Below are 26879 nucleotides of genomic sequence, written 5' to 3' on the forward strand. Positions count from 1 at the left end.
TCTGGGTTGTGTATTCCACAGTTGGGGTGCCACCACAGAGAAGGCTCTCCTCTGGGTAGCCACCTTTCTAACCTCCTTCAAGGAGGGCTCCCGGAGCGGGGTCTCCACCTCAGATCTCAAGGGGTGGGGGGCACATAGAGAAGAAGGCGCTCATTCAGTTATCTCGGACCCAAGCTGTTTAGGGCTTTGTAGGTCATCACCAGCACCTTAAATTTGGCCTGGACTTCAACTGGCAGCCCGCGTAACCGATAGAGGACCTGCGTTATATGTGAATACCAGCCAGTCCCTGTTAACATCCTGGCAGCTCTATGCTGAACCAACTGAATTATCTGGACTGTCTTCAAGGGCAGCCCCACGTGGAGTGCTTTGCAGTAGTCCAATCGGGAAGTTACCAGCGCATGGGTCACCACTGCTAGGCAATGCTCGTCCAAGTAAGGGCGCCGTTGGTGGACCAGGTGGAGTTGAAGGAAAGCACTCCTCGCCCGAGACTCCAGGGACAGCTCTGAGTCAAGGAGCACCCCCAAGCTGCACACCCTGTCCTTTAGGGGGAGTGCAACCCCGTCCGGGACGGGGCTAAAGTCACTTACTCAGAAGACTGAACCGCCTGCCCACAAGACCTCCATCTTGTCTGGATTAAGCCTCCATTTATTGGCACTCATCCAACTCATTACCCTGGTCAGGCACCGGTTAAGGACAGCCACTGCCTCACCTGGACTAGATGTAAAAAAGAGGTGGCGCTGGGTACCATCAGCATACTGATGACTCCGCAGCCCAGACCTCCGGATGACTCCTCCTACCGGTTTCATGTACATGTAAAAAAGCAGTGCCTCCAACTCCCAACCCGGCCATGGTCGATGGTATCAAAGGCCGCTGAGAGGTCCAGGAGAACCAACAGGGACGCACTCCCCCATCTCTCTCCCTGCCCAGGTCATCATACAGGGCGACCAAGGCAGATTCAGTTCCACAGCCAGACCTGAAGCCAGATTGAAATGGGTTTGTTTTTCGGCGCCAGGCCAAGACCTTTTTAAATGATATTTTAACTGTTAATTGCTGTTTTTATTTATTGGTTTTATAGCTCTGCAGAGATGCATCTGGATTTTTAAAATTTATTCAACATTTATTTGCTTTGTAAGCCGCCCCGAGGCTGTTGCAAAGAGGGCGGCATAAAAATGCTTTAAATAAATAAATAGATGGTCAGCTTCCTCCAAGAGCACCTGAAGTTGTCTCACCACCACCCGCTCAAGCAGTTTGCCCAAAATTGGGATATCAGCCACTGGCCTATAGTTGGCAGCTATCTCTGGGTCCAGAGTCACCCTCTTCAGGACAGGCTTGATCACCGCCTCCTTCAAAGGGGCAGGGACCCGGCCCTCCCTCAGAGAGGCGTTGATGACCTCCTGGACTCAGGTACATATCCCGCTTTTGGCTCCGATGGGCAGCCATGAAGGACGAGAGTTGAACAGACAAGCAGCAGGCTGAACCAATCCAAGCACCTCGTCCACTTCTTCAGGCTGCCAGAATGGAACCTCATCCGCTAAACCCGGACCAGGCGGCACTCTGGACACTTCCCGCTCTAAAACCCTACGAACTGTGGAGTCCGGCTCGGGGCGAATCTGGGCGATTTTATCCCCGAAGGGCTGGGCAAAGTCGCCACAGCGAGCTGCAGATGGTGCGACAGGATCCGTTGCGGGCCAGAGTGTCGCAGGCCCTGCGCCACCCAAAAGAGCTCAGCTGGACGGCACTGTGAGGACACAAGGGAAGTGGAGGAGCCATGGCGCTTCCCACCGTGCAAAACGGACCGGCTCTAGGGAGGAGCACTAGATGGCAGTGCGAGGCAGTGTGCCAGGACTGTACTATGCCCAGCCAGGAAAGCAAACAGGAGCACAGGGAGCCCGGAGTGGGAGGCCCAGTGATGCCTCAGTGGTGTGCTTGCTGGCCACAACAACAACCAATTTTAAAGAGAAACTGCTGTGACAATCAGCGACCTTTTGCAAATCGGAGGAGACGGCTGGAAGGAACAGAAATCATGAGACTGCCCGTGATGGCTACAATTTCAGGCATCTGTTTGTTACCAATTAAAGGATGCAGAAGCCCCTCCCGACACGGTCTGCAAGGTCAGAGCTATTTCAGGGAATGGATTCTGCCAAAGACACCTGAGGAGGAGGAGGCCTGGCCGACTTCTGCACAGGTGTCCCTTGCGCCCACCACACCTGTGCAGAATGCGTGTGGCAGAGGCCCGCCCAGGCGGCAACCAAACCCAAGGATCGAGGGAAACACAACACCACGACTGCTCCCTGTGAGCGACCACATTCAAGGCTCTGTGAGTGGCGCTCAGAGGCACCGTCAAATGTGGCAGGAAAGGGACCTGGAAACAGACTTCGATCGCTCTGTGTTTTGACTAGATACCTGAAGTATGAGGCAGCCGGGCACTTGGAAAGCCAATGCAGGGGGCAGAGTGGCTAGAAAGTTGGACTTAAACAGGGCAAGAGGAGTTGGAGTCCCCCCTTGGCCAGAAAGCTCCCTGGTGCCTTTGAGTTACCGACTTTCTGCCTGGTCTACATCGCAGGGTTGCTGTGAGGCTAAAACAGAGAGGAAGGGGACCATGCAGCCCACCTTGGGCTCCTTGGATAAAAGCAGCCTCCCAACGGAAACAATCAGCCAGCCCACCAGAACACGCCTTGGCCGGCCTCCCTCTACTGCCCTGATGTCAGCGGAAAGCAGCTCCTTGGGAACTGCCAGCAGCGGCCCTTCAACACAGGAGTGAAGGAACTGGCTCGCCATTTCGCCTAACCCTGACTGGCAGCAGCCCTCCGCTGTTTCCTGGCCCTGCCAAGGCAGCACGGAACCCGCCTGCAAAGTAACTGCTCCGCCAGCCGCACCTACCTCTGCTCTGTAAGCATGTCCAGGATATTCTCTGCCAGCCAGATGTTCTTCGCCGTCACATCTCCACCTGCAAACATGCAACACAGAGGCTGAAAGACCGGCTGTCTTCCCCTGCCAGGAAGCTGGGAGCATAAATGGCTTTCGTTCCTTTCCACCAAAACATACACCCCTGAAAAGAGGACTCTATGGCTGCTTCCCAGCCTCCTTGCCTGAATACATCTGAACACAGCTTTCTGTGTTCGATCCTTGCAAGCTTTGAGGCTAACAACGGGACTAGTCCTCACTGACACAAAAGACGGGAATATGGGAAGTTGCCTTCTACCAACCAGTATTGTTGACTCTGACTTTCAGGTGGGAGCTTAACCAGTTTCACTGGTGTTGAACCCGGGACGACAGCCGGCTGAGCCTGTGTCCAGCCACCAGGCTGCAGCCCTTCCCCGTAAGAGTCAGAAAATCTGCACAATTCTGTTTCTGCTGGAACAAGCAGACTCAACCAGGCCGGCTAAAAATATGCACAACCTTGACCCTTTACACGTTTTGTATGATTAAATGGGCATTTTACTTAGGGGACACGGCAGGAATGAGATCTGATGCTCCAGCTATGGGACCCAAGCAAGGCATGGGGTTATTTGTCCAATGGCATGCGAGGTCAATTTGTCACTACACAGGGTTAATAAGAAGAAGAGCTGAGTGTTGTAAATTCCTACTGCTCAACCAAAGAGTGATTACAGGCAAATTCCTTCTGCTTCCAGTTTCTACCAGAGAACTCCTGCTACAGCTTGAGAATGTGTTCAATTGGGTGCACAGTTTCTGGTTAAAATTGTGCGCTTTCCCCCAGCAGATGGAAGTGCTAAAGTGCACATTTTTAAAAATGTGCAAGTATACTTGGGAACTTGCTATAGCTTTTCCAGGAAATTATGAACACAATTACCTGGGCAGATCAGAAGTAAAATGATTCCACACAATATTCTCTTCCATCCTAAAGTGAAGAACTACCCTCCGACGAACTGATTCTAAAAAAGATCCTGGACTGTGCAGAAATGGATAGATTGACTTTATCATTGAAGGAGAAGGAAGATAGTGACTTCTCAAACTTGGGGCTCTTTTTATTATTGGCTAGAGAAACAGGACTTTGCATAGATTTAAATACATTTTTAAGTTATCATAAATGGAAAAAGAAGGGTGTGGGGGCTGACCCTGCGGGCTTGATGTTTTTGATGATGGATGTTGTTTGTAGTTTTTCTTTGTTTTTTAGGATTATAATCTCAAATAAAACTTATTTAAAAAATATTTTCTTCCATCCTGCTGATAACTCCCAACGTCCCCCTTCAACCATAGCACATACTAGTTATAATCCAACACATCTGGAAGACAACACACTGAGGGGGCCTGTGCTGCACACCAAGCTCCTCAGATGGGGATAAAAGCCATAAATTTGCAATAGGATACAAAAATCTGCACCATGGACCATCTTGCCGTTTCAGATCTCTCTTATTTCTGAATGTGCAGAGAGAGGCCGTCTCCTAACCTTCTCTCAAGGCAGATTCCCGGGCTCAAACAGGACTAGGGTTCAGGGAAAGAGTCACACAACACAGTAGAGAAATGAATCCTAAGCCACTCCTAAGTAAAATATGGAGAAACTACTCAAGCAACATGAAAAACAAATCTTTTAAAACATTCCAGTCTTACGGAATGTCTTTTGAAAACAGGAACAAAAAAACCTGTCCTACAATATTACGAAATAGTTTATAGATAGGCCATTTGCTAAAATCGGACAGTGTTCTATATTGGCAACACTGGATAAACCATTTCGCAAGAGCACTATATTAAAAAGCTACGGATCTCCTTTTCAGTTGTTATTTTTTAATAGAACAAAGCCTCAGTGTAATGGTCATTGTCCTTAAATTAGGCAGCAAAGACAACGGGGATGTTTTAAATAAACCCAGAGCAAGCATGCCTAACATTTGCGGTCCTTTCTTTAACCTGGCGTTTTGTACATTGTGTTGCTAATTGTGCCATGGATTCGGCTCAGGGCTGCTTTGCAGGAAAAACAGCAGGACTCCAGCAGTTTCTTCCGCTCCCAGCTCTGCCTGGCTCTGGTTGAAAGCAGCTTTGCTCAATTAAACCCAAGCTTCCCATAGCTGCTGGAAACCTGGTCCCTGGGCAGCACATTGCCACAGGACCCCATGTGCCTTTTAATGTGCCTGGGTAGGTCAGTGAGAGGGACACAGGAGGCTCAGTGGCAAACAGCACCACCAGCACGGATAAAACCTGGGGCAGCGGAGCAGGGGAAGGCAGATGACACTTAGAAGGCTGGGATTGGTGGGTGCTGGGCTTGCACCAGAAAGCTCAGCCACTCTCAAGCTCAAAAGAGAAGCCAGTGTGGCGTCGTGGTTGAGAGCCTGGGACTGGGACTCAGGCGATCCGGGTTCGAGTCCCCGCTCGGCCATGGAGACAGCTGGGTGACTTTGGGCCAGTCACAGCCTCTTGGCCCAGCCTACCTCACAGGGTGGTTGTTGTGGGGATAAGATGGAGGAGGAGAGATGATGTAAGCTGCCTTGAGCCCTTTGTAGGAAAAAGGCAGGATATAAATCGCAATATAAATAAATAAATAATATAAAAAGACTCCACATCACAAGGAAGCCTTCCCCAGCTGGTGGCCCTCCAGATGCCTGTTGGACTAAAGCTCCCATCAGCCTTGGCTCCAGCCTGAAGGCCAAATTTCATCTGGAAGAAACTTTGGGGGGTGGGGTGCATTCCAATGGTGGGGCGGGCCAATGGGAAAGGGAGAGGGGCCAAAATACCAAAAACACTGGCACATTTGTTGAAAACAAGAGAAATCTTTTAGAAAGGGGGAGACATATAACAGCTAGGAAAGCAGAGAGTAATTGGTGGGTGGAGGCAGGAAGCCAGGAGCCGACAGGGAAGAGGCTCAACCCCCATGATCTGGATGCCTTGATAGTCTGGCCCAGCTCCAGGTCGACCCCAAAATGCTACATGACATGGGGCAGTCTTAGGACCCACGTCCCTCTTGTCAGTGTAACATGGGAAGATCAGGCCTGAGTTGGGCCCAAGGTAGCCAGAAGGGGACTCTGTGAGACGAAAAGGCCTTCCTGGGCCACCCCAGCAGGAGTACCCCAAAACCCCCACCTGCAATCTGCTTCATGAAGGTCATGCAGATCCCATCGATGCCAAGGATGCCGCTCCTCACCATCTCCCGCAGCAGCCAAACAAACTAAAGAGGGGGGAAGAGAGCGGAGGAGTCAAAGCCCGTTCAGACGCACGTCCCAAGCCAGACCCCGCTTGCCGTGTCTCCCCAGGGCCCCTCTTGTCAGTCATTATTCTCAGGTACTGTGACTCAAGACACAGCCTCTAACGAGAAATCCTGTCAATCTCTGTTTCCTTGTTTGAAAAAGTCAAACAGCAGAAAGTTTCTAGCACTCACACACAGCTGCGGGGGAAAAAAACCGCTGAAACAGCCACGGGCATTTCTGCTGTGATGATAAAAACCATGTCCACGTGGCGTAACTCCATCATGGATGATGCAAAGTGAAGGGAAGAAGCCCGTCCACCAATCCCTCCTATTGCCTTACATGAGTCTCCTCTCCTCTCCTCTCCTCAAAGAGTTCCTCACAATAGGAAAAAAGGCAGGATATAAATGCCATGATGTAGAAGCAGTAGTCATCCCCACTACCATCATCCGAGCTACTTATTAGATTAAGCGTGCCAAATTAAGCCATGCTGCAGCGGTTGTTCGAATTGCAGAATCCCACATGCCGAACAGACACAATCGTAGCCTTCACAGCTGTGCTCAAGGGGAATGCTGCTCGCTAGCTTAGAATCGCTGCAGCTCTAACCCGGCTTCCTGTCCGATCCCCTTTTTCTTCTTCAATACACACACACCTGAGTACGACACGTGTCCTGCAACTTCAGGTACTTCTCCATGAGAATCTGGTTCATCTTGTTCAACACCGTGTTCATGCCATCTCGGCTCACCAGGGCCAGGTCCCGGTAACACTGTGCCAGGGAGTGGAGAAAAACTATTATTAAGGGGCAGAAGGGTCAGCGAAATGCTGTGCGAGGACAAAGACACAAGCAGCAGTGACTGAAAGATGGCACACAAACCCTTTGTATCCACAGTAAGAGAATGTGTGTGCATCTGCTTTATCATCTCTCCACAGCGTTAAGAGTATAAAACATATATATGTACTGGATTTTCATCTTGCCACATTAGTCAATAAGGCTCCCTGAATGGGTTACAATGTTTAAAAGTGCTCGGTAAAAAGTAATATTAAAATCAACAGATTATATAACAATAAAATCCGAAAACCACTACAAAACTCACAAGACCTCAATTTTATCTCAACAGAGACATAATAAAGAGCACAGTAGTGGGTTATAAAGCAAAATTTTAAAAACAGTAAACTCATCTTAGCAATTAAACTATTGGGTGAATAAAAAGGTCTCTGCCTGGCAGAAAAGAACACAAAAGAGGCGCCAGGCAAACCTCCCTGGGGAGCCGATTCCAGAGCCAGAGTGCCACCACAGAGCAGGCTCTTGCCCTTGTGGCTATCAAGGCATCTAAAACTTCCCAGGCGTACTAAGGAAGCCCTAGGCAACAGCCCTGCAAAACTGCTTTGCTTTAAAATGCACTGAGTTATTTTTTCTAAAGTTACTTTGCTTCAAAATGTATTAAACTACATTTAATTTAAAAGTCTCCACGTGGTTGAAGCTTGCAGTAGCACCCGTAGCCTCGACGCCCTTCTAATAGGAGTGTCTCTAAATCAGTCAACCATCGGTGGAGCAGTACGGCTGCTACTCCTCGAACCCGTGTGTTCTGGCAATATCCAGCACGTGCTTCTTTCAAAGGAGGGAACAATACGGAACTTTGGGACGGAAAGTCCTTTAATATTTACAAGCCCCAAGTGTTTTTCTTAACTACTCATCACTTGGAGCATAAGGCAAGGTTGAGATAAATGGGTTTTCCTCACCCTTTTTGATAGTTACAAGACTAAAATTACAACTGGAAGGACACACGGCCACCTTTGAGAACACAACAGGTTGAGGACTCAAAGAGGCTTTTGATTTTTTTTTTTTAAGCGTAAATCCACAAAGGGATACATTTACGGGTAGCTGGGCTGCCTTTGCTGAAGTCGACACACAAGGAACCCTTAGAATAGTTATAGATTTTGCTCTAAATGCTATATATTGAGGTACATAACACAGGCATCCATTTGAGTAGGTTCCTTCACATTGCAGGAAGGAAAACTAATGCTTTTACTTCAACTTGCTGTACTTCTGTTTATTTTGCTGTCGGTTTTGTTCTGATTCTTGAAAGTCACAATAAGCATGCTATTGATGAGGATAAAACACCGCTTTGGTGTTGGCACACACTGAATATGGCCTGCAGAGATGGTAGGCAGAGGGCGGGAGCTGTGGGGCAGGCTCCTTCGGATGCTTGTCCCGTCGGCCTTGCTACAGGGCAGACCCCGAAGGAGCTCCGTGGCAGGGGCTGTGTCTTGGGAGGCCGGCAAGTATGGCTTCGCTGTATCACAGGGAGGGCAATTCCAACTTCTAAGAAGCCAGATCCATTGGCTACTTGTTGTTGTTGTGAGTCGCCAAGTCGTGTCCGACCCATCGTGACCCCACGGACAACATTCCTCCAGGCCTTCCTGTCCTCCACCATCCCCCAGAGTCCACTCCATCCAGCCACCTCATCCTCTGCCGTCCCCTTCTGAAAGAATTTAAAAGTCCTCTGTGCTGGAGCTGGGAATTTTAAGGTGACTGGAACTCTGCATACACAGGGGACCCCCAGCCTCCCTCTACAGCCTGAAAGGATTAGCAGGGAATGGAGTCAAAACTGCGTGTCGGATTTTGCCCCTTGGTTCTCTTCCTCACTGGCCATCCAATGTAGGAGTGAAAACCAGGGGCCCACATGCAGAGGCAGGCTCTGGAAAGGGGAGGCGTGCCAAGTGGCCGCATGAACAAGTGTTTTCTGGAAGCCTGCGCACGCGAGCCACAGAGGGAGCGGAGGAAGGAAAACGAGCTTCTGGCTTCTCCTCCTCACTTCCCCTGCCCTGCGAGGTGTGTGCGTAGGTCAAGGAATCAGGAAGGCTTGGCTCACTCTTCCTTCCGTTCATGCTAATTGGTGCTGCTGAATGCCACGCTGTTCCGGACAGAACAGATTTGCTCTCCGGCTTTTCCCTTGAAGAGGTTAAGGAGGCCCTGGAAGAGCTCTTTGATTAAAAATGCTGGGCTCCAGTTTCCGTCCACATGCCACCCGGCGGCTGCTCGGCTTGCCCTTTCAAGTCCTTTGCTAATGCTAAACAGAAGCGTGTGCGCGCAGGCTGGAGGGCAGGCCCCGGCCCCAAAACAACCGTCACGGTGCGACGAAGTGACAGCCAGGGCGCTTCGCCCCCCGAGGGGCTCCCAAAGCTGTTTGACAGGGAGCAGAAGGTCTTCTAGGCACAGGAAGCCAGGCAGCAGGTGGGGATGCAGAAGCAGTTGCTCTAAGAAAAAGCACTCTGTGCATGCTTGAACACACTCTTTTTAATGAATGCTCTAGAGGTCTCAAAGGGTCAGAACGGTCATGGCAGGAGTACAAGGTTTCTGGTTTTGCATTTCATTTTCTGGAGAGGCTGAGATGCATATTTTTCGATTTAGATCCTGCCTTTTTCCTACAAAGGGCTCAAGGCAGCTGACATCCTCCTCCTCCTCCATCTTATCCCCACAACAACAACAACCCTGTGAGGTAGGTTGGGCTGAGAGCCTGTGACTGGCCCAAAGTCACCCAGTCGGCTCCATGGCCAAGCGGGGACTCGAACCCGGATCGCCTGAGTTCCAGTCCCGTGCTCTTAACCACTAGGCCACACTTGCTTTGATTTAAAAAAAAAAACTTTAACTGAAAAGTAAATTCTGCAGTCGATTCCCACTGCAATTGTTGCTGTTGCTTTATAGAAGACTTCCAACAAAATGCTGAGGTGTGGAATGCTCCCGTTTGACATTGCACATTGGCTGTGGCATTTTCCAGAGAAAGCCACGCCACCCCAAAAAAACACCCAGATTGTGTTTTTTTCTGCGTCTGCAGGGAAGCCCATCTCCATTAATATATATTTTGTCCTCCTGAGAACACCCAGGCTTGCCGCTTCCTTCTCCTTCTGCTTGCTCTTACGAAACGGGAGGACTACGGTAGCACCAACACGACCCACAAAAGGCTCGTGGTCCAGGAGGCTTACGGAGAATAAGACTAGGAAGACAGGCAGGAGCTGGCCGGAGGAGCCTGCATTTATTCCCCTTAGAGGTGCCCAGGCTGCATAACAGCAGAGTTTGGGCCTAAGACAGCCTCCCGAACCTGGTGCAACGCAGCTGCCTCCACCTCCCGTCATCTGCAGCCAGCATGGCCAATGGTCAAGAGGAGTGGAAGATGCAGTCAAAAATTTCCAGAAGGCCTCAGAGTGTGGGGAAAGCTTGAAAAAAGAGTCTGAGGAAGACCGGCTTCCCGTTTTACAAGAAGGGAAAGGGAGCAGAGGACTCCAGGGCTTCTGCCGTACTCAAGAGCAGCCGTTACTCAATGCTTAGTTCCACGATGCACTGCAAGAAATCCGACTAACGCTCCCCGTTTTATTAACGGAAAAGGAACACAGCCTGAGAGATGCGCCGTTGGAATGAATAAATCAGAAGGGGGCAGCCAGCCACCCTGGCTCCAGAGACAGGCACACGAGGAGGTGTCTTGGAGGCTTTCTACTTTGAGCACTGGATAGGAGATAAAAGCAGGGGCTGGGGGGGGGGGGGGGGGGGAAGAAGCTCTCCCTCCCGTTTGGGAAGGGAGCTTTAATTAAAAGCCAGAGCCGGCCAAGCGGGGGAGGTGGTGACCTCACACACACGACGGCGGCTGTCGCTTCGAAAGTCCAACACAGCCGAGCACCTCGGAGCACAGCTGGACGGCACTTAGTGGATGGAGCCAATTTCCTGTGTGCGCAGAGGGTCGAGGGAGCAGGAGGGGAGGGGGCAACTCCCCCACTTGCGGAAGTCCCTGAGACGCTTAGGGAGAGGCTGGCTGTGCCGAGACAAATCCGGCAGCCAAGGAGCCGAGAGGAGCATCCTTTTACGCATCGCCAACACACAGCAGGGGGCCTGGGGAAGCAGTGCTCAGAAAGAGGGGCTGACGGCTCACCTCCCAATACCTGTCACCCCAGGTGCCCACCAGCATCCCAGGAGGAACAAGCTGGCGTAGAGCGATTTGCATGCTTTGGACTGGAATGAAAGCATGCAGGGGCAAGTGTTCAGCTCACAGGCAGGGCAAAGGAACGCAGGGGGGAGAGTGAGCTCCCCAGAGCAAATTCTCTGGAAGGCAGGAAACAGAAGCCACTCAGTCAGGTAAAACAGCCCCCTTGACAGTCACTAGAGAAATAACATGGCATGAGGAAGTTCTGTGTGGGTATGAGGCGAGACTGAGGGAACTGGGTCTCTGCAGCCTGGAGAAGAGGAGACTCAGAGGGGATCTGTTGGCAACATACGGGTATGTGAGGGGGTGTCACACGGAGCTGGGCAGAGACCCATTCTCCCCTGCAGAGGAGGGCAGGACACGCTCCAATGGAGCAAAGCTCAGGGAACCAGGGTTCAATTTGGATGCCAGGAAGCACTTCCTGACAGTCAGGAGCCCGAGGGTGCGGAATAGGTTTCCACAGGAGGTGGCTGAAGCCCCATCGGTGTGGGTGTTCAAGGATAGGCTGGACGTCCACATGGTGGGCATGTCGTGAGCAGAGCAGAGCCGGCTGGAGCTGGGGGTCAGTCTAGATGGCCTGGGAGACCCCTTCGGACTCGCTCTGTTTCTATGTTTCTGTCCCATTCCCAAGCAATCCTTTGGCAACCCGGGGTGTGATCCAAAGCCACAACCTGGTCCTCTGAAAGGGAATGTTGGCAGACTGCAGTAAAGAAACTGCCACGGGAGAGTTTCCCCCAGCTCTGCAACACCAGAGTATGAAGCTGCGCGTTGCTTCCGTGGCAGGGCCACATGGTCCTGTTCGTCACCCTGGTTAGTCATTCAGAGCCGGGGGACTCTGCCACTGCGGCAGCTGCCTCCAACGGACAGGGAGGACACGGCTAAGAAGACATGTCTTGATGGGGAAGCACGAAGACAAAGGGCACACTCACACAATTACAAGGAAGAGGGACGGCCTGCATGGGCCTCACAGAGGTTTCAGGGCGCTTCGTCAGGCAAGACAGCCGCCTGCTCTTACTGGGCTTGGGTATCACGAGGCTAATGATGCTGACCGAGTGACTCGTGACCAGCGCATGTGTCTTCGTGCGAACCCAGTCAAACTGAATGCCACCACAAAGTAACCAGTGCCAGGCAAACAGTGCAATACTGTGAAAGACGTTAGGAGACAGAGCGCCCGGAGGAGGGCCTTCTCTGCGGTGGCGCCCTGATGATGGAATGTGCTCCCCAGGGAGGTCCGCCTGGTGCTGTCACTCTATGTTTTCCGGCGCCAGGTCAAGACCTTTTAATTTAATCAACACTTTAATATGTTTTAATGGAAATTGGATTTTATTGTTTGCAATTTATTAATTGCAGCCAGCGTGGAATAGTCCATTTATCTATTTTATTCTGATTTATGTTGTAAGCCGTCCAGAGACACAAGTAATGGACGGCATACAGGTTTTATAAATGCATAAATACCACGGATGCACGGAAGCAGGGCAGCTCTCTGGCCGTGACTGCCACACTGTCTGTCTCTACCCCGGTCTGTGTTCCTACTCGGTCAAAGCTGGTTTTCAGGCAAGGATCAAAAGGTCAGAACTGTGTGAGCTCTCATCATTCTTTCCTCCACCACAATGGCTTCCTCTCTAGGAAGTGCATCTTTATTTCAGCTGTGGATTCCACTCTTACGGAGGAGGAGCAGACGGGGCGTTACAGGAAAAGACCACAGGAGGGAGGGCTGTGGGATAATCCCAGGGTGGTCCTTGCAAAACAGGCAAAATGACTCCCGCCAGCAACCCCGCTTCTGCCGGCAGCGGGCAACTGCTGAGAAAAACTAATTCCGCTCCCAGAATTGGACTTCAGAAAATTCTGCATTCTGGAGGGATAAGGTGGGGCAGGACAGCATGGGGGTGTGCAGCGGAAGCCTTGCTCTCGCAGCTAATGCTTTTAAGGGCTTCAAAGTGCCAATCTCTGTCTAAGACTGGAGTCGGGGTGAAGCCTGTGGGTTTCGTGAAGCCCTGTTCCCCCCGCAATTTGGCCATTGTCCCAAAGCAGTTTCTGTCACTCCAGGAAGAGAACCAAGCGAGCTCTTCCACCAGCCAAGTCCTTCAAGTCTCCCTGATGCACAGCACTTCCTGTAACCCTCTGGGGGCCTCACTGCTCCAAGGGGTCTCCTCACTTGAACACATTCTCCTCCCAAGGGGACCATAATGGCGGAACCAGCCTGTAGATGACTGAGCTGGCCTGCTGTGGTGGGAGAAATGAAGAGCAGACACCCCCAAAGGTGGGGGCGAGGGACCGATGAGGCTCCTTACCTTCTGCGCTTGGGTGGGCTCCAGGAGGATGAGGGTGAAGAGCCCCAGGCATATCTCCTCATGCTGGGGGGCACCTTTGCAAACCTGGAGGGGCAAGGGAAGACAGATCAGGGCGGAGGAAGAGAATGAAGGAAAGAGAGGGTGGCACAGGCAGGTCTCCACAACCGGGGCAGAGAGAGTCCTGACACCACGGCATCCTTCTGAGTTGAAAGGTGCTAAAAGTGGCCTGCAGCACATATGGAGACCCAGGTGCCAGGGCAGGGTCTATGAAGAGAAGGGGCACGACCGAGATGGGCCCGTGGGCATGCTGGGTCCTCCAGTACTCCAGGGAGGAAGAAGAGAGCTGGCTTCGTGCCTGGCTCACAGGAAGCTCCGAGCCAGGGTAGCCTGAGCTTTTCGTTCTAGTCCAGGGGCCACATGGGATCCATCGCCACATCCTCCAGCAACTGCCCACTGGGAAGAACCCCAGCTCACCCTTGAGGACCTGAGCTTTCACCGAAGATTTCAGCATTAATGTGCCCGAGTTTGCTCCCCCGGAACTCACACTGCCCCTGGCTAAGCCTCCGGAAAAGCACTGCAAACTTTCGGCACGGGGAGGACACCGCACAAAAGCTGGGAAACCACATACCGTTGTGGGAAAGCGGGAGCGCTCTGGTCCCGATGGGTTGGACTTGGCCCCAAGAAAGAGATTCCGCACTCCTGGTTCTGACCTGAGGGGCAAAGCTCTTCCGAGCGCTCTGAAAAAGGACCCACCAGGCGAGAGATACTCACGTGAGCGTTCAGGGCGTCGTTCGCTTCCCTCTCGGAGACGCCACCCGTCAGGGACGTTACGGTCCCCATGCATCTTTCCAGCCTCTGAAATGGATAAGGCAAAAGCCACTGTGATGAACGGGAGGAAGAGGAGCATGCCGTGCATGGCCCGCTAGGCCCAGGACGTCCAAGGGACCCTTACTGGAATGTCTGCACATACGACAACAGAGGCAATGGCTGGTTTCACACACAGGCCAAGTTTTGAGCCACGTTTGCTTCAGAGTGGCTTGTCGTGTTGCGTGTGAGTAACAAGCCACACACCGCACACGGCCCATCATTTTGTGCAACCCCAATCACCCGATTGGCTCCAGCAATCAGAAATTGCCCCCAAGTGACTTAATTTTTTTAATTCCATGCAGGTCTATCCTGCCGCATCAGCCCATGGGGCTCTCTGGGTGGTTCACGATTGCAGTAGATAAATAACCATTTTACAATAGAGAAAAACAGTTTAAAAGAATAAAACGTGATGCTGCAAACCCCATACAAGCACAGGTTTATACAACCCAGAAAACAACTCCAAGGAGAGCTTAAGAACACCCACACACCTCAAACAGCTCATCATGGTGTGCAAACCCAGTTACAGCCCATGGCGTGGGTCCCACTGGGGTCCCTGCCCAGTGGGGGCAGAAATTACCTGCACGCCCCAGGCATGCTGAGGGTTGAGCCTCTACATGAGAAACTCTTGTCTCGGTCGGAAAAACAGCCATGCAGCACAGCTCTGGGATCCACCTCAGGGGCAAGCGATACTGGCGTGGGGTTGGGAGATTCAGAGGGAGCTGATGGCAGCCAGAGGGCAGAGGAGCTCGGGATTGTTCTGTTTCTCCCTCAGCGACGTTGCGCAAACACAGCCAAAGAAGGAGCAGGCCACCGACACAAGACCCTCACTATGCCGGGGAGCCAGGAAACACTCAGCAGCCCATCGGGACGGAGAACGCCAAGCACCCCCACTTTCAACAACACCGGAGCTGCATCTGCAGGAAGGGGGTGGAGGTGCGAAGCACATCAATAGCCCCATGTTCTTCCTGGTGAAGACACACCTCCCTGAGACAAAAGGCTGGAAGCTGCACTAGGGACCTGTGATCATTTTAAATAAAAAATGCCACTGCTGCCTTGCCTATGAGGCACTTCGCTTTTCGTGTGCTTTGCTGAGCCTCTCCGGAAGGCCTTCCTTAAAACTGAAGTTGCCCAGATTTTCCTTCTACGTCAGTTTCCAAACTGCCCCCAGATTAGCAGCTGACTGAGGCTCGAGGCGAGATGCTCTTGTAAAGCAGAGATGCTCTGCAATTACAGATCCTTAAGATCCCTGCAGAAATGATGGGCGCCACTGGGGAGCTCTGCATCACTGGGCTTGAGGAATGGGCCATTCTGCACTTCCGGCTTTCAGCCCTCCCCAGGGGAAAAGCCGTGCTCTGTCGACATGACAGGTGTCAGCCAGAGTCCCTCTACTTCGGAGGTGTCCCATTCAATCGGTGACTTCTGGGTAAGCGTGTCAAGCATGGAGGCCCTCCACCTTAATGGTCAAAGAGGGAATTTTGCCAATGAGAGACACCGATCTCCTGTCCCAAGGAATGTGACCGGCTGCTTCTGCCCAGCATGTTGCACGAAACACCCTTGGATCTGAAGGTGTGGTGCTGTTGTCAGTGTCATTGCCGTCTTGGATTGAAACATGAACAGGGGCCCACCTCATCTCATACACCTGGTCTTGCCCTTTTAATCTCTGCACCTTCATTATCAGGGCAAGCTTGGATTAGCGCAAACATCTGCTTCTGCTCTTTGCTTGCAGCCAGGTGCAGCAAGCTGCGCCGTTTAATTAAAAAATGGCAGAGGCCTTCTGGCCCCGGAGCTGCCGGCCGATCACACTCTCCTGTGCTGAGTCCTCCGCCAAGGAAGCCTCCCTTGACAATGTGACAGCAGCACCTCTTTCTAAGGCAGCTTCTGTTCAGATCTAGACACGGCCCGCAAGACTGGGTGCTACACCTGCCCATAGTATCTCCTCTACCTTCCCTAGCCAACAGGCATACTTCCCAAATCAAAACTGACGGTTTTTTGTACCACCCCCACAAGAAAAGAGAATCTGAACTCTGAAAACAGACTGTCTTTGATGTCTAAAGTCACAATTCTGTGCATGTTTAGACAGGAGGGTAAGAGCCAGTGAGAGCGCTGGACTGGGGACCTGGAAGATCCAAGATCTAGTCCTCACTCAGCCAAGAAGCTCGCTGGGTGACTTTGGGCCAGTCATTCCCCTCTCAGATGAACCTACCTCACAGGGTTGCTGCTGGGAACGGAGCTGAAACGGAGCTATTTAAGTTGCCTCGGGTTCCTCACAAGAGGCGAAAACGCTATAAATGCAAGGTGGTGGTGGTGGTGGTGTGGGCAGCCAAGCAGATATCCGAGCCCCAGCCTTCCCAAGCAAGCCAAGAAGCTCCTCAAGGGACTGCTAAATATGTGCAGATTTGTGGTGTATACACGCATGACGAATTAATGAAATTGTTTCCCCTTTTGATGCCAGTAACTGCAAATCAAACCAGGCTTTCTCTCTTTCTCTGGGAAAAAAAGAAAGGCAAAAACCACACACACACACACACACACACACACACACACACACGGGGAGAGGAGGAGGGAGGGGGGAAGAAAGGAAGCGTTGGGGGAAAAAAGAACACAAGGCCTTTGGACTATGTCTCGCCCCAGACATTCCCCACAGACCATGTTGCTGCTGCCACAGAGCAGCTCTCAATCACAGTCCCTTTGATACCTCTAAATTACAACAGCTAAGTGTGAGAGAACAGCACACACACACACACAATCCTTCTGTCTCAGAAACCCCCAAGGAAGAGCTATAATTGGGTTCCCCCAGCACCACACACATCCTCCAAGCCAAGCAAACACTCTCGTCCCTTTGAAGGAGAATCAAAAAGGCTCGCCCAGGGACTGAAGCATCCGCGCCCTCACTGGCTGCCACATCCACAAGGAACAGCCAGCCATTCCCAGCATGTGCAAATCCAGCAGCCCATTAATACCCCTGGTGGCACAGGCTGAAGCCAGGACATGGTGCTCTGGAGGAAGAGTCCGTGCAGCTCACCAACTACATCCCTCCCCAGGCAGGCGACCACAGTCACAAGGGACTCTCAGCTGCTTCCATTTTCCCTGCATCACCTTGCCGTGCCTGGCCACGGCCGGTTTTCATTCTTTTCCCGCGTATAAAACCATTATAGTAACCCCTACAGGCTCTTGAGGGTGAGGAAAGAGGAGGTGCCAAAAGCTACTTGTCAAATCCACAGGAGAGACGGAATAAGGCAAAGCCTCTCCCAGATAAACGGAACCACATTATCACGTTTGCAAGAAAGTTCACACCTCGCCCCTGTGCACAAAACACAACCACAGTTTCAGGGCTGGCTGTGCCGACCTCTGGACTGGGGACCCCCCCCCCCGGCGTGTTCCCCAAAGATGCTTGTGCTAGAAAACTCAGAACCAGAGCCAAAAGCACCCAGATCCGTTCTGCTAGCAGGGCAAGACCAGACAGCCCCACACCTCACATTCCAACCCAGGTGCCTCTTCCCCCCACCAATCACCCAGGCTGTTCCTGCTGCTATTTCCCTTCTGCACAGATCCTACTGTGCTGGATCCTGGCCTTGGGTCACAACATTTCTAGTTCAAGCATCAAGGTTTTCAGCAGCAAAGAGACCGGGACGAAGGCCTGTTGGCTACGGGCATCGGTCACTGGCTCCTGGATTTAGGAAGACTCCAGCACCCGAGTGAAGACCCTCTTTTTAGCACAAGGGCTGAATTCAATTTAGGAGCGCTGCAGGGGTGCCCATGCCACTGGTGGGAAGGGCCGAAGACCAAAGCGGGTGGCCTCCAAGCATTTGGGACAGTAAGTCCCAATACTCCATCCCAAACCCGCTGGGAGCTGGCATCAAAAACCTACGATGGAACCAAGCTGCAGAAGGCCGACCCCAAACATTGACAGTGTGGGCCTCAGTTCTCCCTAAAAATTTGCTGCCTGCGGGTGACTAGGGAGAAGATGGTGTGGAACTGAGACTCGCGCTGCTGCTCCGGCTGGTTCAAACAGGCACGGCCAAGCCCTGGGCGAGTTCCCAGCCGTGTGACATGGGAATGCCTCCCCGGTGGGGTGTCAAGGTTCTGTCCCTCTGAAGTTCTGACAGCCGTGATGGAAATATGAGCCAAACGCCAAGATACGCGCTGATCTCCAAAGGGCTGCCTGGGCAGTCCAAGGCCAAGCCATCATCCACCCGGACAGCATGGAAAGTTACCCTGATGTTTGAAGACACGCTATGAATCTTGGTTCAGGGCCAGGGGGATCTCACGGGGGCGGCGAGAGAGAGATACTGCTCCTGCCTTTTAAGTTCTGATTACTACCATGGTGTTTTCCTCTTCCAGACTACATTTTGCGTTTAGATTTCAGCTATAGGTATATCAAAGAGCATGTATTTTCCAGTCACATCAGGCATTGCTCTATTATGCCCCACATGTCAAAAAGAAACCCTTTTCTTATTGTCAGAGGAAGAGGACTGGGTGACTGGGCCTGTACTGGACTGTACCTGAAGGACCGTCTGTCTCAGGGGCAGCTCTCTGAGCAGCGGCGGACCTCCATCCCATTGGCACAATTCTAGCAGAGGTCCAGACCTTCAGATTTTAATGCCAGGGAAGGAAAGAAGGGTAATTAACCACTGTTTTCACAGCAGCTATACACACCATCCTGCACGGCCCTGTAAGGATCCAGAAAGGAAGCCTGCCCAGGTTTTAAGACATCCCTTCTCTCAGTTCTTCCCCCAGTGGAGGTCTTTTCTTGGTGGCTGCTCCCAGGTTCTGGAATTCCTACTAAGGGAGGCAAGCAGCCAAGAAATTCTCCAGTGCTACCTGAAAATGCCAGGGTTTGATTCTGGGACTTTCCGCAAGCTCTGCCAGAGGCACAGTTACTCCTCTTAAACTTTCTGCTCGAGATTCTTCACGCACAATTTGTCCAGTTATGAGCATAGACACAATCCCACTTCTATCGCCCTGGGCTACTTTGCAGGGCTGTTGTGAATATAAAACAGTCTTGCCAGTATGTCCAAAATTACCAATCAGGATGGCAACAGCCAACAGCCAAGGAACTAGCAAATTAAGTGATTTGAACTGCCACATTTTCCATTTATAGAGATTCTGTTTCTATTTTAGGAAAACTACGCTGCACCATAGCCTGCCTTTTTAAATCCAAACACACAATGTTCTTCTACAAACACTCTCAGGATACATTACGTGTGTGTGCGAGTCCTTAGACAGCAGTGTTTACTACGGCGTAGGCCTGAGTTACCTTAGGGAGCGCCTGCACCTGTATGTGCCTACCTGGCCTTTGAGATCTATGCAGGGGGCCCTCCTGTGTGAGCTATCCCTTAAGGAGGTGAGCGGGACGGCCGCGAGGGGGAGGGCCTTTTCTGCAGCTGGCATACAAATATTTAAAATGAATAAATGTACCCAACAGTACAATCTTATACATGTCTTCACCCAGAAGCAAGTCAAACTAAATTCAGTGATATGTAATCCCAGCTGGTTATGTATGATCCCACCCTAAAAACACTTTTATTTATTTATATTTATTTTTCAATTTATATCCTGCCTTTTTCCTCAAAGGACTCAAGGCAGCTTACATCATTCTCCTCCTCCATCTTATCCCCACAACAACCCTGTGAGGTAGGTTGGGCTGAGAGGCTGCGACTGGCCCAAAGTTACCCAGTGGGCTCCATGGCCGAGTGGGGACTAGAACCCAGATCGTCTGAGGCCCAGTCCCATGCTCTTAACGACGACACCACACTGGCTCTTTTCTTCCCAAGGTGGGAAGATAACTAAGCTGTAAGCACATCCGCTGCTTTTGATGCACAAGGTGACTCTGTTCCAAGGTGGGAAACTGGTGACCCTCAAAATTTTGACCTACTGTTCCCGCCATCTCTCACCTCTGGTTATGCTGGCTAGCAAGGATAAGAGCTGCAAGTCCGGGCAGCCAGCAGGCCTCCAGTCACCCTTCCTGCAGTGAAGACAGTATGTACTGTACCCTCTTGGAAGTTGCTAAGGTAGGCTAGAGAACGGCTCATGTTTCTTAGGGGAGCCGTCCCACCCCGGTGCCCTCCAGACCTTTTGGGGCTCAGTTTCAAGAACAGTTATCACATGAAACAGGAATATGGCAGTAAGATAGACTGTTAGTAGAGAGTTTCTGACATTTTGGGAATAGACTCTTGCTGAAAAACAAATGCAACATAAGCAATGGATTAGAGGAATAATCAAGCAGGACTACTTCCAATGCAGGGCCTTTGGACCAGCATTAACTAAGCGTGCAACCTTGCTTTTTGAAGAGTATAATAATGAGCAAAATGAATAATGGAATAATTCGCAGCTCTAACAGAGCTTAAAATGTCATACCTGACAAGGGTATGTTCAGGGACAATAGTCCTGAATTATGTACTGAACCTGAGATGAATAATGTAAAACAAGCTGTGTGTATTGATGTTTTTGTTGTTCTATCACTGACACGTTGTATGTCTCCAATACAATACTTGTTTGTGTAAATAAAAGGATTGCACAGGTCTCAGCCAGCCTGGTCAGTGGTACAAGAATGCTGGAAGACAGGCTGGGTTACCGAGTCTAGTCCCACAAAGGTTTCCGTTTCAAGCAATATGGTCCTTCTGCTGCCAGTGTAGGGAAGACTGTTTGGTACACAGAAAGGGATGCAAGAGGAGGAAATTGTGTAACTGAGTGAAAAAACATTGTTTGCAGCAGAGAAGAGGCCGCTGTCACAGGCACAAGGGTCTGCAGGAAGGCAGTCTCAAAAGGCTACCAAGGCATCGCACACCCCTAGCCCCCCACAACAAACAGGTATCATTTCTGAAGGAAGAGAACAGACTCCTTGCCACAAGAAGCCACTGCTGCAGTTTGTACCGGGGGAAATGAGGGTGGGAAATAGGACCATCGCAACGGCCATACTCAGAGGCTACTTCTTCTCTCTTCCTGCCTGTTTTGTCTTGCGTGACCTGCCTTGTGAGACAGCGAGCCTGCCGGCAGAGATTCTGTCAGTCTGATCTGGGAGACTTTTGGGCTGAGAAGTGGGATACAACATTTTGTATAGGGCAGCATAATGAATAGCATGCATCATAACCCTTACAACTTGGAGGATTGTGGGCATTCTATGCAGGGATGAGAAGAGACCGAGCAGGCACTCCTCATACTCCACCCAAACACTTAGATTTCAGCCATCTTGGTGTTTAGTCCTGAAGTATGAGAAGCGGCTGAAGCAGCCCCTCTGTGCCCATCCCCACGCAATAAAAAATCTGTCCCTGAGCTCGCTTTTGCAAACTTGGGAGCCACAGTTCTTTCCTGGATGCAAGAAAGGAAGGAAAGCACTCTTGCGTTTGGAGTCCCAGCTGTGATCCCAGGGTGAGTAATCCAAGGCTGGAGTCGGAATCCAAATAATATAGACTTATGTCTAAGAGTCATAAGATTGTGGCCTAAATAAATATTAATTGATTTAGAACAAGTTTTTTAAACTCTTGGTACATTAATGCAAATTAAATGACACCTAACACACTGACATTGAAGTCGTACAAATCCCCTTTTGTTCAAATGGCACATTCTGTACAGAGCAAAAAAAAAAAAAAATGTTTAGATGTGATGGACGTGTCTGAGCTTTGAAAAGAAAAGGCAACTTGGGGTGCTCCAGATGTTTTGCACTCAACATTAGAGATGCTGGCCAGGCTCCAGAGGAGCTGCAAGTCGAAGCATCTGGAGGAGCACAGACGGGCCGTGCCCGCTCCACTTCACGGACCGCCAGCGGGTGACACTGAGCAACACAAAGGATGGAAAAGAGACAGGTTTGAGGAAGCGTCTTGGAGGGGATCAGGTGAGCCTGTGGGCACAGCGATGCTAAGGATCAGGCCTGCCCAGTTCATTTATGTGCTATATTTAGATATAATGGCTCACTGACATAGGACTCAAAAAGGGTTTCACAATACCAGGCACAACACAAAAGGTGAAACGGAGAAAGAAAGGCGAGGAGGAGAAGAGCTGAATGCAGACGGTCCCTGAGGCCAGGCTAACAGAGTGAGCTTCACAGACGCAACCAGATGGGAGGGCCGCAGATAGCTCCAGCAGCCGAGCAGCTGTTGGTTGCAGCTGCTGATGGGGGGGGGGTGTATGAAAGCGCAAGAACCTGTCCTGAGATGGACCCTTGGCCCATCTAGCCCATGATGTCAACACTGACTGGCAGCAATACCTCTCCAAGGCTGAGGGCAGGATTCCTTCCTAGCAAGCAAAATACTGGGGTCTTCTGCCCGCAAAACAGGAACTCTGGCACGGAGTTTCAGCTCCACCACCCCATTGTGACCCTGCTGCATCCTTGCCCCAAGGCAGCTGCGCGGGCAAACATGATCCTAGGAAGAGAGGAGCCAAAGGGCAGTTGCTCCAAGACAATGCCCCCCCCCAGACAACTCAGGCCCACCTCCCCGCAACTAAACCTGGTCCACTAAATGCGTGGACTCGGGGCAGTCCCGGTTTTGCTGGCTACCTGACAATTCCAACCAGGCAGAGGGGTTGTTAATCGTCTGGCAAGATGCAAGCACATCCGCCTTGCTGGCCGTGCTGGCTGGGAACGATGGGAGTTGCTCTGCGAGCATCAGGAAGGCACCAGGTGGGGAAAGACTGCAGTTGATGGCTGCTGGTCTGAATTTGGCTCTGCAGGCCAGCCTCTCCCACCCTGCCCACGGGCTCCTGGACCCGGGGCAAAGATTCCACAGCACACGGGGCTACCTGGGTCCACCAGCAGGCGACACACGTGCCTTGGGACATTTGCCGGGAATATGGGTCCTGTACACAAGGCCCGAGCCCAAGCACCTGCCACCCTGCCCCTTAAACACCATCTTGCTTGAACAGATGAGAGATAATGATCACTGATGAGGTAAATGACTTGCGCTTAGCAATGCCTGGTGAATAGGGTGTCCTACAGCAGACAAAACACTTCTCATTACACTTCCTAAGGGAGAGAAGAGGTTATACCAGCCACTGCCAATATTTCCTAGAAGAGAAGCCTGTAGACTCAGGCCCAGACAAGTTGTAAGCTGAGACACACAGAAGGCAAAATACAACACCTGGATCAACATGATGCTGAACTACAGTGAGATGGTGGTCAGGCAATGAACCAAACATAGGAGAAAAAGAACATGGCAACTCGGGAGCATAAGTGGGGTGGGGACTAGTTCTGCACATCACACACACACAGACATAGAAATGTGAGTACCTTGCACTTGAGAAGCACCCATTCTGCTCACAGGTGCTACGTACTGCACAAACAGAATGCCAAACTCAACAGGCTCTTTGCACTGACCCAGCATAACACTTTAGATGTTTGCACTTCCAAATAACCTGCACAGCACTGGTGCACCCTCTGCAAAGTTTTCCAATCTGTGAGGGACAGATTCTAAAGCAGAGCCAGAAAGTTGTGCAACGGTTTCAGCCTTCTGACTCAATTGCCCAAAGTTAGTAAATCCACAAAAAATAGTGGTGCTAGTCCTCTTTCCTACATATAGCCAATCTGAAGCACCAACAGCAATACGAAGGGGGAAAATAATCCACTTTACAAGAACTGGAGAGATTCCTGTGCTGTATTAAGATTAAGTGATTTACAAGCAGGAGAATTTCTGGTGCAGAATAGTTTTCAACCTGACCTCAGTTACAACCCCAGAGTAGTCAGAGCCTTCCAGCCTCATTTTTCCAAGCTCTAAAATGGGAATCATGTCCTCCTATTTCACAGAGAGCCAGCAAGATGGGAATATGGTCTGGAACCTTCAGCATTCAGGGATAATCCATCTGTGTCAAGGCAGACAAGCCTCAGCAATCTGCAGAACAGAACCTTTTCTTCACCACAGAACAAATGACATTCTGTTCCTGTTCGCCCAATTCCAAGCACCTCTATGTTCTCCCAGCACCGGGCACAAGTTGCCAAATCACACACAGGCTGCCTTGAAAGTACTATTAAGAACTGTGAGGACAAGCACAAAGTTTCCAGGTCAAGTCTTTCATTCTTAGACCTAGGAAGATCTAAGAATGCTCCTCCAATTCTCAATGCTCTGCAAAGAAGGCAGCCCACCCTTAAAAAAAAATAAAAATAAAATAGCCCCTTGCTTTCTGAGAAGCAGTGCAAAGCTCCTCCAATTCCCCTCCCCCAAACTGCCCCCCATTAACCTTCCCCCTGCACCTACCTCCTCTAACTCATCCTTGGCATCCAAGCTGGTGTAGATCAGCAATTTCCCTCCTCCTCCTCCACCTGCTGTAGCTGTTGCTGTGCCCCCTTTCCCCTTCTGCATCTCCATAGCAGGTGGGGTGGGCGAGACACCCCCTTGCCCCCCCTCAGCAACACACTCTTCTCTCTCCCTTATCAAAGCAGGGACAGCAGGATGGGGGGGTGAGAGGGATGGGGAAGCCCCACACTCACCCCCCTAGGCTTTCCTCAGCTGCTTGTGGGGTGGCGGGGGGTGGAGTGTGGAGAAATAGGTTTGGGCCAGGTGGGGAGGAAGAAACGCTCTCCAAGCTTCCACCTCCGTATGTGTACACCCTATTTTTCTCCCTGTTTGCAAGATGTGCCCACGCCTCGCCCTTTTTAAGGGGAGCACTTTTGGGGAGGGGGGAACTGAAGCCTTCCACCAGACCTATGGGGGGTGCATGTGTGGGGAGGGCGAGGGAAATTTCTTCAGCTCCAATTCTGGGGGAGATTGTGTTAAACCAATAGAGACCAAGATAGGGTGGTCAGACTTGAGTGGGATTTTGAGGGAAGAGGGAGTGGGGGGGGGGGCCGGTCCTAGCTCTAAGGGGGGGGGCGTGGGGGGGGGGGGGCTTCTGGGGGCGGGGCTTCGCCCAGGGGGCGGGGCTTGGGGCGGCTGAGGTGGAGGAGGGGAGACTCTCTTTGTAGGCGTGTCTCTCTTTTCACCCCCGCAGGAACGACTAAAGGGGCAGGGGGCATATAGGGAAGGGGGGGCTCTGCGCCGGTGGGGGGTAGGGAGGGGGAGCGTGCGCCTCCTCGCCCCCCACCACCGAGCCGCACAGGACCGGAAGTCAAGCCTTTAGGATGAGCGAGTGTGTGAGGGGAAACAGGCGAAGGAAGAAGCACAGCCGGAAGCACCCACCTCTTCTCCTTCACCGCCTCCCTCGCCGGCCTATCAGAGCCCAGGCAATGTGGTGAGTGACAGACGCCGTCCCAGCGGGCCAATGATTGGGAGCTCGGGCGGGGAGGAGGCTGGAGCCCAACCCGACAGCAGCCATAGACGTATGAAAGTGCAAGATGGGCACGCCCTCTTTTCTAGAAAAGGGCTTCCAGGTTTGTCTCAAGGTTTTTTTCTGCTCAAGGGAGCGGAAGGGAGAGCGGCCTTCTTGCAGCCTAGCTGTGAATGGCTAGTAGTGGCACGTGGTTCAGTCCTCACTCCTCTCCGTCCGCATACAGAGCTTTAATTTTTATTTCTTTTCGGCTGGGGCGTGCTCATTTTAAAATCTGGCCTGCCAAGCTTTTATGCCGCTGCCCATGCTGCAGCATTTCCTCCTGCCCTGATGGGGTTGTTGGGTGCACCCCAAAATTGTAGGCCTGGGGAGGGGCCAATAGCAAGGAACAGCATCCGCACGAGGAGAGGCGGGGGCGTGCAGCACGACCCCCGGTGCGGAGATAGCTGGTGGTCGAGGCACGTCGTCCCCCAAGCATGAAGCGGCTTGGAGGAGAGTCAGGACAGGTCCCGAGAACGGCTTCTTCTCACCCTGTCCGGTTAAACAATGGGACCTAGCCCACGGGACCTAGCCAGTGAGTGGCCTTAACAGGGGGTTGGATCCATTCCTAGAGCAGGCGACTATCCGTACCTACTAGTCCCTATGGCGATAGACTACCGCCAGTATCAGCAGCAGGGTGCCTGGGTACCCTGGTTACTGGGGAACATGGGTATGATGCGATCTTAACCGAGGGCCACTTTAGTTTTTGTATTCATATTCACGTGCTCCATTTAACTGTTTACATTTCTCGTCCTCACTTGGGTGACACTGCAGGATTGGTGTAAGCCTGGAATGCAGAACATGGCCCTCCACCTATCTATCTATCCATCCTATTTATAGCCTGCTTTTTTCCCGCGGAGAGCCCATGCTGGGAGGCACGATCCTCCTCTGTCTTTAACACACACAGCCGCCCTGTTCCATTGGTAGTCCGTGCTTAACGCAAAGTCATCCAGTGAACTTAATGGAGCTCCAAAGTCCCAGTGCAACACTACTGCGCACTGGTTTTCATACTGCTGAACCGCACCTCCCACCACCCTTGGCCCCCGACCCTACTGGCTAAGAGGGTGATGAGAGCTGGAAGGCCAACATCTGGACCGGTCGCAAACTGCTGATGCAAACCATGGCTTAGCCCCTCGACGCTTAACAGCGGGCTGCACTGCAGGGATGTCGTTTAAAAACATCCAGCCACAAGTGTCGTTCAATAGTTTTAAAAATGAAAGAATCCGAACCAACCCGGAAGCAACTTGGTGGAGTTAGTCTTCTTTTCTAAGTCTATGGAGGAGGTGCAAGACCGACTCACCAAACCGGAGCGCACTTTGCGGCTCGTGCCCGTGCGCGCCTGCGCAATTACGTCCCCCGCTCTCTCTTTGCCCCCGCCTCCTGCG

The 26879-nt window shown here is 51.7% G+C and overlaps 1 protein-coding gene across 2 annotated transcripts in view; it reads right to left on the reverse strand.

Moving 5' to 3' along the window:
* The window catches only part of INTS3 (integrator complex subunit 3), a 68654-nt gene extending 43626 nt beyond the window's left edge, over positions 1-25028 (reverse strand). The window contains exons 1-6 of one of the 2 annotated variants that reach the window (XM_044422785.1): positions 24447-25028; positions 14167-14250; positions 13396-13479; positions 6784-6897; positions 6031-6115; positions 2881-2947 (exon numbers count right to left, since the gene is read on the reverse strand). In XM_044422785.1, the coding sequence (XP_044278720.1) occupies positions 2881-2947; positions 6031-6115; positions 6784-6897; positions 13396-13479; positions 14167-14250; positions 24447-24557 (545 nt within the window). In that variant the 5' untranslated portion in view covers positions 24558-25028. Of the gene's footprint in view, positions 1-2880; positions 2948-6024; positions 6116-6783; positions 6898-13395; positions 13480-14166; positions 14251-24446 lie in introns of both variants that reach the window. The other variant, XM_044422787.1, reaches the window with a different exon arrangement.
* Positions 25029-26879: the final 1851 nt, after the last annotated feature.

This window comes from Varanus komodoensis, unplaced genomic scaffold (assembly GCF_004798865.1).
Source record: "Varanus komodoensis strain SLA01 unplaced genomic scaffold, ASM479886v1 scaffold135, whole genome shotgun sequence".
In the NCBI taxonomy this organism is placed as follows: domain Eukaryota; kingdom Metazoa; phylum Chordata; class Lepidosauria; order Squamata; family Varanidae; genus Varanus; species Varanus komodoensis.